The sequence below is a fragment of the Salminus brasiliensis genome, chromosome 1 (assembly GCF_030463535.1).
Source record: "Salminus brasiliensis chromosome 1, fSalBra1.hap2, whole genome shotgun sequence".
Lineage (NCBI taxonomy): Eukaryota > Metazoa > Chordata > Actinopteri > Characiformes > Bryconidae > Salminus > Salminus brasiliensis.
Window position 1 is genome coordinate 2,124,882 of NC_132878.1, and position 17,607 is coordinate 2,142,488.

The following is a 17,607-nucleotide window of genomic DNA, read 5'->3' on the forward strand; positions in this document are numbered from 1 at the left end:
GGTAATGGGGATGGTGACTATGATGGTAATGGTGATGGTAATGGTCATGATAGTGATGCTTGTAATGACGGTAAAGGTAGTGGTAGTTAGGATGATGATGATGAAGATGAAGATGACAGTGATAAAGCTGATAATGCTGGTGATGGTGTAGATGATGGTGATGGTGATAGTAATGATAATGATGAATATGATGATGGTGAAGGTAGTGGTGATAGTGGTAGTTATGGTGATGCCATAGATAGTGATAATGCAGATGATGGTGATAGTGACTATGATGATAATGGTGATAGTCATGATGATGAAGATGAAGATGACAGTAATAATGCTGGTGATGGTGTAGGTGATAGTGATGGTGATAGTGACTATGATGATAATGGTGATAGTGATGTTTGGAATGATGGTGAAGGTAATGGTGATAGTGGTAGTTATGATGATGATGATGATGATGCCAGTGATGACATGATAATGCTGGAGTAGATGATGGTGATGGTGATAGTAATGATAATGATGATGATCACTATGATGATGGTGAAGGTAATGGTGATGGTGGTAGTTATGATGATGCCAGTGATGCCAGTGATAATGCTGATGATGCTGGTGATGGTGTAGATAATGGTAATGGTGATAGTAATGAAAATGGTGATGATGACTATGATGATGGTAAAGGTAATAGTGATAGTGGTAGTTATGATGATGACAGTGATAATGCTGATGATGGTGATGATGTAATGATGGTGAAGGTAATGGAAATGACTGTGATACTTATGATGATAATAATGATGATGATAATGATTATAATTATAGTGATAGTGAAGGACCATGGTGTTACGTGTGAGGTCCCCAAGACTGGTATTGGGAACCCCTGAATTAGTCCATACGTTATTGATAATTGCTTAATTAGGTACATTTTCTGCAATTAGCATAATATTACAATTATAATAATCTAAACCCATTTTACTTGTTTATTTTATTTGTTTTTGAAGTCATGGGGCTTCAGTGAAAGTACAGATGTATAGTTTAGCTCTGGAGGCTACAGTGGACTCTAAGTGTGCAGATGGTCAGTGTGTGTGTGTGTGTGTGTGTGTGTGTGTGTGTGTGTGTGTGTGTCTGCTTGTTTTTCTTCTTGGAGTGTGTTGCTAATTAACCCTGCGCTGTGCAATGCTAGCTCAGTGCTGCTACAATGAGCTTGAAAAAAAAAAGTAGTTTCCCATCTAGAACCCGGACTGGGTTCTGTGAGAGACAGTCACGGGTCCACAGAGAGGGGCTGTTCTGGTGTTCAGGTGGATGTCATTCGAATCCTAAGATATGAGTTTTAATGAGTCCAAGTTGGACACACACACACACACACACACACACACAGGGCTTCGTTCTTTTCCCCTTTGCAAGAGGGAGCAGACTTCCATTACATCACCAGCTTCTTCCACAATCTATGTTCATTTAGAGCTATTTTTACTCTCTCTCTCTCTCTCTCTCTCCCTCTCTGTCTCTCTCTCTCTCTCTCTCTCTCTCTCTCTCTCTGTCTCTCTGTCTCTCTCTCTCTCTCTCTCTTTCTCTCTCTCTCTGTCTCTCTCTCTCTCTCTCTCCCTCTCTGTCTCTCTCTCTCTCTCTCTCTCTCTCTCTCTCTCGCTCCGTCTGACGGGGATAAATTAGAGGCCTAACGAGCTGTCTTAATGAGTCTGAGTCCGGTGGAGGAAGAGGAGGAGGGAGAGGAAGGAGAGGAGGGCAGATGTTTGAGAAAACGTTGGAAATGTAGTTTCTCGTCTTTCTGATTAAAATTAACTGACAGAATGACGGTGTTTGGGTGGAGAATGATGATATTTGGTGAAGAATATTGGTGCTTGGGTGGAGAATGAGTGTGTAGTGGAGAATGATGGTGTTTGGTGGAGAATGATGGTGTTTAGTGGAGAATGATGGTGCTTGAGTGGAGAATGAGTGTTTCGTGGAGAATGATGGTGTTTGGGTGGAGAATGACGATGTTTGATTAAGAATTAGAAGTGATGGTGTTTGTATTAGAATGAGGCGTTTTGGTGGTGAGTGATGGTGCATACATTAGAATAATGGTGTTTAGGTGGAGAATTATGTTTTTTGGTATTATAGTATATGTAGTATTATAGTTGTGTTAGGTGGAGAGTGATGGTGTTCTAGATGATATTCTGGTTTAGGTGGAGCGCCTCATGGACCTGGCTTTTCGTGTTTAGATGGCCTGTCCACGAGGAGAAGGGTTCGCCTGTTTGCCTCTGCGGGGCTTCTGGAGGAGAGTGGATAGTAAAGCTACAGTCTGCTGATGGAGGCTGAGGTGGGGTAAATGTGCCTTTAATAGAAACTGAACGGAGAAAAGATGGAGACGCTGGGAAGACCAGGTTCTCTTCATTAGGCAGCTGCTGTAGCTTTGTGTAGAGAACAAGTTTAGCCTTCAGCAGAAGATTAATAATGAATTCAGCTGAAGCGCCCTGCATGTAGACAGATGTGCTCTGTGAGCGTGTGTGTGTGTGTGTGTGTGTGTGAGTGTGTGTGTGTGTGTGTGTGTGAGTGTGTGTGTGTGTGTGTGTGTGTGAGTGTGTGTGTGTGTGTGTGTGTGTGTATTGAGCAGGCACATTGACCCACATTCCACAGAAACAGCCTTTATCACAGTTCATTCCTAGAATAGCAGCTCACTGTGGAAGCACCCCAAACACCCCAGACTATCACCCTGTACTGCATTCACTCTGAACATCAGCTCCATCAGCACCACCATCACCAGAGAATCACCCTGTACTGCATTCACTCTGAACATCAGCTCCATCAGCACCACCATCACCAGAGAATCACCCTGTACTGCATTCACTCTGAACATCAGCTCCATCAGCACCACCATCACTAGAGAATCACCCTGTACTGCATTCACTCTGAACATCAGCTCCATCAGCACCACCATCACCAGAGAATCACCCTGTACTACATTCACTCTGAACATCAGCTCCATCAGCACCACCATCACTAGAGAATCACCCTGTACTGCATTCACCCTGAACATCAGCTCCATCAGCACCACCATCCCCAACATCACAGTCACCACCTACAGGACCACCATCACCATCAGCACCACCATCACCAGAGAATCATCCTGTACTGCATTCACTCTGAACATCAGCACCATCAGCACCACCATCCCCAACATCACAGTCACCACCTACAGGACCACCATCACCATCAGCACCACCATCACCAGAGAATCATCCTGTACTGCATTCACTCTGAACATCAGCACCATCAGCACCACCATCCCCAACATCACAGTCACCACCTACAGGACCACCATCACCATCAGCACCACCATCACCAGAGAATCACCCTGTACTGCATTCACTCTGAACATCAGCTCCATCAGCACCACCATCCCCAACATCACAGTCACCACCTACAGGACCACCATCACCATCAGCACCACCATCACCAGAGAATCACCCTGTACTGCATTCACTCTGAACATCAGCACTATCAGCACCACCATCCCCAACATCACAGTCACCACCTACAGGACCACGATCACCATCGGCACCACCATCACCAGAGAATCACCCTGTACTGCATTCACTCTGAACATCAGCACCATCAGCACCACCATCCCCAACATCACAGTCACCACCTACAGGACCACCATCACCATCAGCACCACCATCACCAGAGAATCATCCTGTACTGCATTCACTCTGAACATCAGCACCATCAGCACCACCATCCCCAACATCACAGTCACCACCTACAGGACCACCATCACCATCAGCACCACCATCACCAGAGAGTCACCCTGTACTGCATTCACTCTGAACATCAGCTCCATCAGCACCACCATCCCCAACATCACAGTCACCACCTACAGGACCACCATCACCATCAGCACCACCATCACCAGAGAATCACCCTGTACTGCATTCACTCTGAACATCAGCTCCATCAGCACCACCATCCCCAACATCACAGTCACCACCTACAGGACCACCATCACCATCAGCACCACCATCACCAGAGAATCACCCTGTACTGCATTCACTCTGAACATCAGCACTATCAGCACCACCATCCCCAACATCACAGTCACCACCTACAGGACCACGATCACCATCGGCACCACCATCACCAGAGAATCACCCTGTACTGCATTCACTCTGAACATCAGCACCATCAGCACCACCATCCCCAACATCACAGTCACCACCTACAGGACCACCATCACCATCAGCACCACCATCACCAGAGAATCATCCTGTACTGCATTCACTCTGAACATCAGCACCATCAGCACCACCATCCCCAACATCACAGTCACCACCTACAGGACCACCATCACCATCAGCACCACCATCACCAGAGAGTCACCCTGTACTGCATTCACTCTGAACATCAGCTCCATCAGCACCACCATCCCCAACATCACAGTCACCACCTACAGGACCACCATCACCATCAGCACCACCATCACCAGAGAATCATCCTGTACTGCATTCACTCTGAACATCAGCACCATCAGCACCACCATCCCCAACATCACAGTCACCACCTACAGGACCACCATCACCATCAGCACCACCATCACCAGAGAATCACCCTGTACTGCATTCACTCTGAACATCAGCTCCATCAGCACCACCATCCCCAACATCACAGTCACCACCTACAGGACCACCATCACCATCAGCACCACCATCACCAGAGAATCACCCTGTACTGCATTCACTCTGAACATCAGCACCATCAGCACCACCATCCCCAACATCACAGTCACCACTTACAGGACCACGATCACCATCGGCACCACCATCACCAGAGAATCACCCTGTACTGCATTCACTCTTAACATCAGCACCATCAGCACCACCATCCCCAACATCACAGTCACCACCTACAGGACCACCACCACCATCAGCAAAACCACCATTAGAATCAACACCACAAGCTTCACCAACACTATCAGCACCACCAGCACCACCATCAGCACTCTGAGCACCACCAGCACACTCACCAATACACTTCACATACAGACACACGGGAGAGTGTGATATTGATTCATAAGGATTGAGTGACTGTCATCACTGTAGCGTCAGATGGAGCCGAGCCGAGCTGTTACTTGTTGGAGTTTGAGACTGAGAGATGGATGGAGATAGATGGAGGGAGAGAGGTCTCAATTAAAGTCAGTGCTGTGTGTGGAGGTTGTGTAAGCCGTCGAGGAACTGGGTCACATTCTACTGCTGTCACTTCCAATCACATCCTGCAGACCCTTCATCATCCTCACCATCGCCTCCGAAACACAGGTTGTCAGGGAGACTCACTGTCCCACCCTGCCGCCCCAATTACAGGGAGTATGAAAGTGACCCGTTCTTAGGTAAAGGTTTCTAATAAAGTGGCCAGTGAGCGGAAGCACAAAGTTGGTGTTTCTAATAAAGTGGCCAGTGAGTGTAAGCACAAGGTAGGTGTTTCTAATAAAGTGGCCAGGGAGAGAGAGAGGGAGAGCGATATAGAGGGAGAGAGAGAGAGGGAGAGAGAGATAGAGGGAGAGAGAGAGAGAGAGAGAGGGATGTCAGAATGCTACAGGAGGTGTGTGTGGAGTTTCCTCCCACACATTGGGTGTTTTTTCACTTCTTCATAGCTGCTGTTCTCACCTCACTGTGTTTCATCATCCAGCTCCCACTTCTCACAGCTCTCATACACACACACACACACACACACACACACACACAGATGAATGCCTGTTCAGAGATCATGTGAGACCACCAGACACACATTCAGTAATGTGTACTAATGCTGCTTCCTGGCTTTCTGGCTCATAAAAGGAGAACTCCACCAAACACAGATACAGCCCATAATTTACTTCCTATCCAAACCCACCAGTGCAGCTACACGAGTCTTCTGAGTTTTATATTATGATGATGATGATGATGATGAAGGTAAAATTGTAAATATAGAATCTCAACTAATGCAGTTCTCTTTAGGGACTACTTTCTGTAGCCGCACTACACCCTGCAGCATGTATCCCTCCACCATTTTAATGATCTCATTTTAAAAGCAGGTTCTAGAGCCGAACTCTTCTCAGAACTCTGGTAGAACAGTGTCTCAGGCATCAGGCAGCGTCTTCATCACCATTAGGTGAAGAACTTTCTGTGAGGAGCTTTTATTAGAGCTTCAGACGTCTGCTTCCCTTCACCTCCACTGTAGAACCACAGCTCTGACTGGGGGAGCTTATCTAGAACCTCCACTGTAGAACCACAGCTCTGACTGGGGGAGGTTATCTAGAACTGAGCGTTTCACACCAACCCCCCAAACCCACCAAACCCACCAACCCCCCCCCCTGATTGACTTTGTTTTAATTGAGATTTTGACAGTTCAGTGGAATTTTTCTTTGAGTAGTATAACAGTGTATGCACACATGTTTGTGTGTTTATGTGTGTGTGTGTGTGTGTGTGTGTGTGTGTGTGTGTGTGTAATCATCACTCTCAGCTCCTCTAATCCAGTTACACTCTAATCTCATTAATAGAAGTCTTTCCTTTTGTTCTGTTTCTATTTCTGCCCCTTTTATCTTCTGTTGATGTTTATGTTCATTTTCGGGCAGAAATAGATCTTATTAATGCAAATAGAAGAGATAGAGAGACACTGACAGACGTACAGAGAGAGAGAGAGAGAGAGAGAGAGAGAGAGAGAGGGAGGGAGGGGGGAGTTGATTCGGCAACCACAAACACCATTTGTGACACATTTAGACGTGTGGACAATCTGTAACCACTAAGGTATAACACACACACACACTCACACACACACACACACACACACTCACACACACACACACTCACACACACACACACACACACACTCACACACACACACACTCACACACACACACACACACCGCAGTGTAATCGGCTCATTCACTGGTTTGTTATCTCTCCACTGCAGAGCTGGAGGAATCACCGACCCACAATGCACTTTGACTGCCCCTCAAAGCATCTCTCTCTCTCTCTCTCTCTCTCCTTCTGCTCTCTCTCTCTTTAATAATTTACTAATGTTTGACTGAACTGTCCAGTGAAGGATTCTGACATCTGATTGGCTGAGCTGTGTTTGGGGAATGCGGCTACTTCACTTCTACTCTTACAAATAAACGGAACATTTCTAATGTCTCTCTCTCTCTCTCTCTCTCTCTCTCTCTCTCTCTCTCTCTCTCTCTCTTCCTGTAGGCTAATTCTCCACCAGTAGTAGTAAACACAGACACTCTGGATGGCTCACCCTATGTAAGTATCACTCCTTTTATCCACTCCTCTGGCATCCTTGTGCAGTGGTCAGTCCTTCGCCAGTCAGCCTAGCATTAGCTTTTACCTTTTAGTCACAAGATGCTTCTTTGGGCAGTCATTGCGTACCATGCAATGCAAAAGTATCTGGACAAAGTATCTGTCTTTTACGGTGCACCCATTACTGACCCAGGCACTTAGCTTTACATGTACAGCCTATTTAATCACTGTAGGAAAGCACTGCCAACACAGCAGACCGCTCCGGAGCAGCCACACCATGTCCGCAGTCACCATGCCCAATGCCATCTGGTAGATAGAGGGGTATAAAGCCCTGCAGCACTGGGAGCACTGGGAGCACTGGGCTGAGGAGCAGTGGGCAGAGCAAATACCTCTGGGATAAATAAATCTGAGTGGCCTTTCTGATCTACAACTAACCCTCTATGATCAGTGCCTGAGCTCACTCAGCAAGTCCTCTAATGGCTGAATGGGCTGAATGCCATCAAATCCTCACAGAGTTCCAAAATCAAATCTAAGGCCTTTGCAGATGGGTAGAGGGTTTTACAGCAGCAAAGGAAAAACAGACTCCCTAGTATATTTCAGAAAGGATACTGGAGGAGCAGGTGTCCACATGTAGCTGGATTTTTAACCATGAATCTGTCTACCTGTACATATTTGTACACACCTGTGTGTGTGTGTGTGTGTGTGTGTGTGTGTGTGTTGCAGGTCAATGGGACGGAGGGGGAGATTGAGTATGAAGAGATCACGCTGGAGAGAGTGAGTCCTCAATATTTATATAATTTATTTAATTATGCTTTTAAATGTAAGGCTGTATGTATACTAGTAATGTGTATATAATATTAATATAATAGAAAACATACAAGCATAAAATCTGGTGTGTGTGTGTGTGTGTGTGTGTGTAGGGTAACTCTGGTCTGGGCTTCAGTATAGCAGGTGGTACAGATAATCCTCATGTAGGAGACGACCCCAGCATCTTCATCACCAAAATCATCCCAGGAGGAGCAGCAGCTCAGGATGGGAGACTAAGGTAACACACACACACACACACACACATACATCCTCACACACACATACATCCTCACACACACACACTCACATAAAGACTGTATGCTCATTGCAGATTAAACACAGAGGAAAACAGACCCATGTGAGCCATAATATACCCGTGTCAGCCCTAATAGACCCGTGTGAGCCCTAATAGACCCTTGTGAGCTCTAATAGACCCGTGTGAGACCTAACAGACCCATGTGAGCCCTAATAGACCCGTGTGAGCTCTAATAGACCCGTGTGAGCCCTAATAGACCTGTGTGAGCTCTAATAGACCCGTGTGAGACCTAACAGACCCATGTAGTCTCTCATAGAATTTGTGTGAGACCTAACAGACCCGTGTGAGACCTAACAGACCCATGTGAGCCCTAATAGACCCATGTGAGCTCTAATAGACCCATGTGAGACCTAACAGACCTATGTGAGCCCTAATAGACCCGTGTAATCTCTCACAGAACTTGTGTGAGACCTAACAGACCCTTGTAAGACCTAACAGACCCATGTGAGCCCTAATAGACCCATCTGAGACCTTACAGACCCATGTGAGCCCTAATAGACCTGTGTGAGAACTAACAGACCCATGTGAGACCTAACAGACCCATGTGAGACCTAACAGACCCATGTGAGCCCTAATAGAACGTGTGTGAGACCCAACAGACCCAAGTGAGCCCTAATAGACCCATCTGAGACCTTACAGACCCATGTGAGCCCTAATAGACCCGTGTGAGAACTAACAGACCCATGTGAGACCTAATAGACCTGTGTGAGAACTAACAGACCCATGTGAGCTCTAATAGAACGTGTGTGAGACCCAACAGACCCAAGTGAGCCCTAATAGAACGTGTGTGAGACCCAACAGACCCAAGTGAGCCCTAATAGACCCATCTGAGACCTTACAGACCCATGTGAGCCCTAATAGACCCGTGTGAGAACTAACAGACCCATGTGAGACCTAACAGACCCATGTGAGCCCTAATAGACCCATCTGAGACCTTACAGACCCATGTGAGCCCTAATAGACCCGTGTGAGAACTAACAGACCCATGTGAGACCTAACAGACCCATATGAGCCCTAATAGACCCATCTGAGACCTTACAGACCCATGTGAGAACTAACAGACCCATATGAGCCCTAATAGACCCATCTGAGACCTTACAGACCCATGTGAGCCCTAATAGACCCGTGTGAGACCTAACAGACCCGTGTGAGACCTAACAGACCCATGTGAGACCTAATAGAATGTGTGTGAGACCTAACAGACCCAAGTGAGACCTAACAGACCCATGTGAGACCTAACAGACCCATGTGAGCTCTAATAGAACGTGTGTGAGACCTAACAGACCCATATGAGACCTTACAGACCCATGTGAGCCCTAATAGACCCATGTGAGCCCTAATAGACCCATCTGAGACCTAATAGACCCATGTGAGCCCTAATAGACCCATCTGAGACCTAATAGACTCATGTGAGCCATAATAGACCCATATGAGACCTACTAGACCGATGTGAGTGCTAATAGACCTATATGAGCCCTAATAGAGCTATGTGAGCCCTAAAAAACATATGTGAGCCCTAATAGACCCATCTGAGACCTAATAGATCCATGTGAGACCTAATAGACCCATGTGAGACCTAATAGACCCATGTGAGCCCTAATAGACCTATGTGAGCCCTAACAGACCCATCTGAGACCTAATAGACTCATGTGAGCCCTAACAGACCCATGTTAGACCTAATAGACCCATGGGGGCCCACTTCCATTTCCCAGCTACCAGGGGGCCCTCTGTAAAGGCCCTCTCTGTATGGAGAACCGTGTAGAGAGGCCAACTGTGGTCAGAACTGCGTACAAACTGCAGGCTCTACTAGAGAAGAACCAGCTGTGACCATTGCTAACAAATGCACCCATGTGTTCCCCCACAGCTTAATGCTGCAGTCACACACACTCTCTGTCACACACACTCTCTGTCACACACACACAAACACACACACACACACTCAGAGTGTGTGTCTAATGGACTCCTGTCCACATGAACACAACAGTAAAAACACCAAAAATGTTTGAAAGCACTCACTAGGGTGGAGGCTGTTGAAATCTCTTTCCAGGGTGGAGATTTTGAGAACCCTCTCCATGGTGGAGCCTTTTGAAATGCTCTCTAGGGTCGTGGTTCTTAAAAATCTCTCTCCTGGGTTTTGAGAACCCTCTCTTTATAGTGGAGTTTTTTGAAGAACACTAGGATGCTCTCTAAGGTGGAGGTTTTTGAGAATGCTCTCCAGGGTAGTGGTTCCTAAAAACACAAACCAGGGTGGAGGCTTTTGAGTACCCTCTCTTTAGAGTGGAGTTTTTTAAAAAGCTGCTCCAGGGTGGAGGTTTTTGACATTGAATGATCTTGACCCTGGAGATTTCACAAACCTGTTTTTTGTGACGTTTTTTGAAGAACGCTATCCAGGGTGGAGTTTATTTTAATGCTTTGCAGTGTGGATTTTTTTGAGGATGCTCTCCAAGGTGAAGGTTTTTGAGAACTCTCTCTTTAGAGTGGAGTTTTTTGAAAAGTTGCTCCATGGTGGAGGCTTGTGAAACCTCTCTCCAGGGTGGAGGTGGTTGAGAACTCTGTTTTCTGTGTTTTTGTGTGGACAGGCGGTTGTTGCCGTATTAACTGGGTTTAGTGTTTCGTTACAGAACATGCTGCCTCACATTTAGAAAAAGCATGTGTGGGCGATTCAGACACAGCTGTGTCACCATGGCAACATAAAAAAGCCAGTGTTTTTTTAGTGGAAGCTTTTTCTGGTTCAGATCATGTTTGTGTAAGAGAGGTGGGATTAAGGCGCTGTTTGAACACAGTGAGGAAATCGTTTCTGGGCTGGCGTGCTCACGCGAGCGGTTCAGCACTGGAGAGAAAAACCTACCTTATCTAAAACATCCGGCCAGATTCGTGTGGACGGGTCTAATTTTAGTCCTCTATCTCATCTCTGTCTGTACCAGCCTGAGGCTTCACCTTCTATTTCAGCACAGATACCAAATTCCCACTCACTCTGTACTTCTGAGCTCAAACACACTCCACACTAGAGACCACCGACCCCTAACACACACCACAGTGGTGTAACAGTGAGTGTGTTACGGGTCAGTGGTGTAACAGTGTGTGGGGTGTGTTAGGGGTCAGTGGTGTAACAGTGTGGAGTGTGTTAGGGGTCAGTGGTGTAACAGTGTGTGGAGTGTGTTAGGGGTCAGTGGTGTAACAGTGTGGGGTGTGTTACGGATTAGTGTTGTAACAGTGTGGAGTGTGTGTTACGGATTAGTGTTGTAACAGTGTGGAGTGTGTTAGGGGTCAGTGGTGTAACAGTGTGTGGAGTATGTTAGGGGTCAGTGGTGTAACAGTGTGGGGTATGTTAAGGGTCAGTGGTGTAACAGTGTGGGGTGTGTTAGGGGTCAGTGGTGTAACAGTGTGGGGTGTGTTAGGGGTCAGTGGTGTAACAGTGTGGGGTATGTTAAGGGCCAGTGGTGTAACAGTGTGGAGTGTGTTAGGGGTCAGTGGTGTAACAGTGTGGGGTGTGTTACGGATTAGTGTTGTAACAGTGTGGAGTGTGTTAGGGGTCAGTGGTGTAACAGTGTGTGGAGTATGTTAGGGGTCAGTGGTGTAACAGTGTGGAGTGTGTTAGGGGTCAGTGGTGTAACAGTGTGGAGTGTGAGTTACGGATTAGTGGTGTAACAGTGTGGGGTGTGTGTTACGGATTAGTGGTGTAACAGTGTGGGGTGTGTTAGGGGTCAGTGGTGTAACAGTGTGGGGTGTGTTAGGGGTCAGTGGTGTTACAGTGTGTGGAGTGTGTTAGGAGTCAGTGGTGTAACAGTGTGGAGTGTGTGTTACGGATTAGTGTTGTAACAGTGTGGAGTGTGTTAGGGGTCAGTGGTGTTACAGTGTGTGGAGTGTGTTACGGATTAGTGTTGTAACAGTGTGGGGTGTGTTACGGATTAGTGTTGTAACAGTGTGGAGTGTGTTAGGGGTCAGTGGTGTTACAGTGTGTGGAGTGTGTTAGGAGTCAGTGGTGTAACAGTGTGGAGTGTGTGTTACGGATTAGTGTTGTAACAGTGTGGAGTGTGTGTTACGGATTAGTGTTGTAACAGTGTGGAGTGTGTGTTACGGATTAGTGTTGTAACAGTGTGGAGTGTGTTAGGGGTCAGTGGTGTAACAGTGTGTGGAGTATGTTAGGGGTCAGTGGTGTAACAGTGTGGAGTGTGAGTTACGGATTAGTGGTGTAACAGTGTGGGGTGTGTGTTACGGATTAGTGGTGTAACAGTGTGGGGTGTGTTAGGGGTCAGTGGTGTAACAGTGTGGGGTGTGTTAGGGGTCAGTGGTGTTACAGTGTGTGGAGTGTGTTAGGAGTCAGTGGTGTAACAGTGTGGAGTGTGTTACGGGTCAGTGGTGTAACAGTGTGGGATGTGTTACGGGTCAGTGGTGTAACAGTGTGGGGTGTGTTAGGGGTCAGTGGTGTTACAGTGTGTGGAGTGTGTTAGGAGTCAGTGGTGTAACAGTGTGGAGTGTGTTACGGGTCAGTGGTGTAACAGTGTGGGATGTGTTACGGGTCAGTGGTGTAACAGTGTGGGGTGTGTTAGGGGTCAGTGGTGTTACAGTGTGTGGAGTGTGTTACGGGTCAGTGGTGTAACAGTGTGGGATGTGTTATGGGTCAGTGGTGTAACAGTGTGGAGTGTGTGTTACGGGTCAGTGGTGTAACAGTGTGTGGATTGTGTTAGGAGTCAGGGGTGTAACAGTGTGGAGTGTGTGTTACGGGTCAGTGGTGTAACAGTGTGGGGTGTGTTAGGGGTCAGTGGTGTGGGTCAGTGGTGTAACAGTGTGGGGTGTGTTAGGGGTCAGTGGTGTAACAGTATGGGGTAAAAAATCATCTGTTCTATTCAGTGTAGAATTATCACCACATACTATAAATGAATAAATAAATCAAATGACTAATTTACATAATAAAAAGAAATTAAAGAAATTACAAATCTCACTTTCTCTGCCACTCAGCACTCCCTCTCTCTCTCTCTCTCTCTCTCTCTCTCTCTCTCTCTCACTCTCTCTCTCTCTCTCTCTCTCTCTCTCTCTGTCTCTCTCTCTCTCTCTCTCTCTCTCTCTCTTTCTTTTTTTTTAATAGCTCAATTTATGGTAATAGGAACTTTTCTGCTTGCTCTAACAACCAATCGGAAAGTGGTTAGGGGTCAGCTCATGAATATTTATGAGGCTCGCTGTGCTGTTCAGTTTCTCAGGCTGGTTTTGATGTTGAGGCCTGAAGTTTCTGTCTGTGTGTGGAGGAGCTGCTGGAGCTCAGCGGACTTCTCAAAGCGAAAGTTCAGCGAAAAATCCAGCTGACAATTCAGTCTGTCTATAAACGGACAGGAGCTGCCCACGGACCGACCTCAGCCCCCAGGACGGCTCTGCTCTGTTCTTCAGCCCATGCTTATAGATTACAGTGTATCATACAGCCTCTCTCTCTCACTTTGCCTCAGGGTTAATGACAGTATTCTGTTTGTGAATGACGTGGACGTGCGGGAGGTGACCCACTCTCAGGCTGTGGAGGCTCTGAAGGAGGCCGGCGCTATTGTGCGGCTCTACGTCCTCCGCAGAAAACCCATCGCTGAGAAGGTCACTGAGATCAAACTAGTCAAAGGACCAAAAGGTAATCTCTTCACACTGATGTAACAAGCCAACCACCTAAAACCCCATAGCAACCACCTGAGATCTCAACTGCTTAGCAACTACCTAGCAACCAATAATTAACCTAACAAATCCTTCTAGCAACACCATAACAACCACCTAGCAACCATTTGAGATACCATAGCAGCCATCTAACAACACCATAGCAACCTTCTAGCAACCATCTAGCAACACCACAGCAACCATCTAACAACACCACAGCAGCCATCTAGCAACACCATAACAACCACATAGCAACCATGTGAGATACCATAGCCGCCATCTAACAACACCATAGCAACCTTCTAGCAACCATCTAGCAACACCACAGCAACCATCTAACAACACCACAGCAGCCATCTAGCAACACCATAACAACCACATAGCAACCATGTGAGATACCATAGCCGCCATCTAACAACACCATAGCAAGTTTCTAGAACTACCTAGCAAACCCATAGCAACCACCTAAAGACACCACAGCAAACACCTGTGATACAAAAGCAACTGCCTAGCAACTAGCTAGCAAAACTAGAAACCACTAAGCAACTCCGATGCACCCACCTAGCAACACCACAGCAACCACCTGGAAAATCAAAGCATCTAGCCATCTAGCAACATCATATCAACCACCTAACAACATAATAGTAACCACCTAGCAACATCACATCAATCACTTAGCACAACACCTACCTAACAACCACTTGATATACCACATTAACCAATCAGCAAAATCAGTTTTACCCTAGTTACCACATAGCATCAGCCTAGCGACATTATAGTTACCACACTGCTGCTACCTAGCAACCCATAGAAACCACATGGCATTCCATAGCAACCACGTAGCAGTTTCACCCTAGAGACCACCTAGCATCAGCCTATGCCTCTCTCTCTCTCTCTCTCTCTCTCTCAGGGTTGGGCTTCAGTATAGCGGGAGGTGTGGGTAATCAGCACATTCCGGGGGATAACAGCATCTACGTCACCAAAATCATCGAAGGAGGAGCGGCGCATAAAGATGGACGACTACAGATCGGGGACAAGATACTAGCGGTAAACACACACACACACACACACACACACACACACATATATATACACACACACTATGTGCTCCAATAGTGTATAATTAATGAATGACGGTAGTTGCTGAATTACATTATGTAATCTTTAGCGCAGCACTGTCCTCTGCTGGTTGGAGGAGGAGCTGCAGAATAAGCAGCTTGGTTTGATTTTTAATTAATCAAAAACTGTCATTATTTATTTTTATACAATAATAGACTGAAAATGATTAATATGATTTTTTTTACAATTAATGTATTTGTAAATGATTAATTAAATGATGATGAATAAATAGTAAAGTTAGTCATGTGCAGTAATGTTACTATACTGTATCACTGATGAGCTGAGCTTTAGAGGATATTGGCCCTTTAAGACCTCAATAACAGACTTCAGTAAGGGCTGTACTTGCACTGAGCTCAGATCAGTGTAGGAGTGGCTCTAACAGGATCATCTTATTGCCATCAACTGTTCAGGAAAGCAGATTAATGAACCTGGTTTTAGTGTGTTGATGAAATTTGTGCTGTAATTATCTCAGCAGCTCTCTCTCTCTCTCTCTCTCTCTCTCTCACACACACACACACACACACACACACACTACATCCCAGTGCAGTGTATAAGAGTGATGCAGTTAAGACTGGATGAATGTCAGCAGTTATTGAATGTGACAGGTGTGTGAGATCCCTTTCACAAGACTGGAGAGACAGGGGTCTCATTTTCACTACGACACTGATCCCTACTGGACGGGATGGGAACTGCAGCCTGAGCATTTTAGGTCTCTAAAGCCTCAACTATTGTGACTAGGCTAGCCGAGTGTTACTGGACTACCATAGCTCTAAGGAGAGGCTATTAAACACGTATTTGGAGAAAAATAAAGTTGCCTTCAGGTAAAGTGTAGAATTCTAAGCATTTCTGGCTAAAACAGGAAGTTATCCGTATGCTATCAGCCAGAGACAGTTTATGAGGAGCCAGGCCTCGTCCTATCCCTCCTATTCCTCCAAAAAAAGGACTTAAAGACACTAGAAGGCGCTAGCGAGTGGGGCCTTATTGAATAAATGGAGCTGTCTACTTAAATATTCTGGCTACTGAGTGCTGATTTGTTGGCATTCAGACTACTAACTGCTGATTGGCTAGCATTCCGGCTACTGAGTGCTGATTGGCTAGCATTCCGGCTACTGAGTGCTGATTTGTTGGCATTCTGACTACTGAGTGCTGATTTGTTGGCATTCAGACTACTGAGTGCTGATTTGTTGGCATTCAGACTACTGAGTGCTGATTTGTTGGCATTCTGACTACTGAGTGCTGATTTGTTGGCATTCTGACTACTGAGTGCTGATTGGCTAGCATTCCGGCTACTGAGTGCTGATTTGCTGATGTTTTGGCCACAGAATCCCGATTGGCTAGCATTCCGGTTACTGAGTGCTGATTTGTTGGCATTCCGAATAATTTGTGCTGATTGACCAACATTTTGGTCACTGAATGCTGATTGGCTGGCATTCTGGCTACTGAGCACTGATTGACATTTTGGACTCTGACTGATGATTGGCTGGTATTCCAGTTACTGAATGCTGATTGGCTGGCATTCTGGCTACTACTCAAACTTACTACACTCTAAAGCAGTTCTACATAGTACTGAAGGGGGTTCCCTTTTTTATATAGAACCCTTTTGTCAGATGTTCTATTAAGACCCATCTCAGGGATCTCAGAATCAGGCGGAACCAGAACCCTGATCCTGATGCCTTGTTTAACTGCTTCTCTTCGTGCTAATCTGCGGTTCTGGTCTGTGTTTCAGGTGAATAACGTGTGTTTGGAGGACGTTATGCACGAGGACGCAGTCGGAGCGCTGAAGAACACAGCGGAGGTCGTCTACCTCAGAGTGGCTAAGCCTAATAACCTTTACCTTACCAACAACTACAACCCTCCAGACCTCACCAGCAGTGAGTGCACCTACTGCTTTCAGTCCAGAAATAGGGAATAGTGCCAGCGAGTGTTGATAGACCCCGAATGCAACAATCAGTACAGTTCCTCATTTCCTAGAACCGTAATGAAGAGAGTACTAAACTACGCAGAACCGGTGGAGAATAACCAGAACACAGTGAGTGCACTAGAAGCTTTACTAGTGCTCTCAGGGGTTGTCGGTTCCACCACCTCGGCTCCAGGACTGAGAATAATGTGGACGCTTGTCCTCCGTGCGTCCTGAGAGATGTTGGGTCTAGCTAAGATGTGCTGGAGGGCTCTTGGTTCGAATCAGGTTTTGACCATTACCCTCTGGGAGGCTCTGAACCATTCTTGGCTTTGTAGGGGTCAGGGTTTTGAATCTGATGGTCAGCAGCTACAGGATGCCAGTGAAGGGTTTGATGCCCCAGGAGCTTCTGGATCTCACACCTTTCGCTTTTACATAAATTTATCATAATAATTCTGTTTCCCTCCAGCATATTCTCCTCACTTGGACACTGACCTCGGCCACAACTATCTCGGCTCCGATTACCCACAAGCCCTCACTCCCACCTCCCCCAGTCGCTTCTCGCCTGTGCTGCACGGCATGCTGGGAGA

General features: G+C 46.4%; 1 protein-coding gene across 3 annotated transcripts in view; it reads left to right on the top strand.

The window, feature by feature from the left end:
- Positions 1-17,607, top strand: part of dlg4a (discs, large homolog 4a (Drosophila)) — a 220,820-nt gene that overhangs the window by 187,041 nt on the left and 16,172 nt on the right. For all 3 annotated transcript variants that reach the window (XM_072692350.1, XM_072692358.1, XM_072692367.1), the window contains 7 exons: positions 7,200-7,253; positions 7,974-8,024; positions 8,171-8,295; positions 13,812-13,981; positions 14,912-15,048; positions 16,847-16,991; positions 17,487-17,607. The exon at positions 17,487-17,607 is cut by the window's right edge and continues 15 nt beyond it. In XM_072692350.1, the coding sequence (XP_072548451.1) occupies positions 7,200-7,253; positions 7,974-8,024; positions 8,171-8,295; positions 13,812-13,981; positions 14,912-15,048; positions 16,847-16,991; positions 17,487-17,607 (803 nt within the window). The remainder of the gene's footprint in view (positions 1-7,199; positions 7,254-7,973; positions 8,025-8,170; positions 8,296-13,811; positions 13,982-14,911; positions 15,049-16,846; positions 16,992-17,486) is intronic.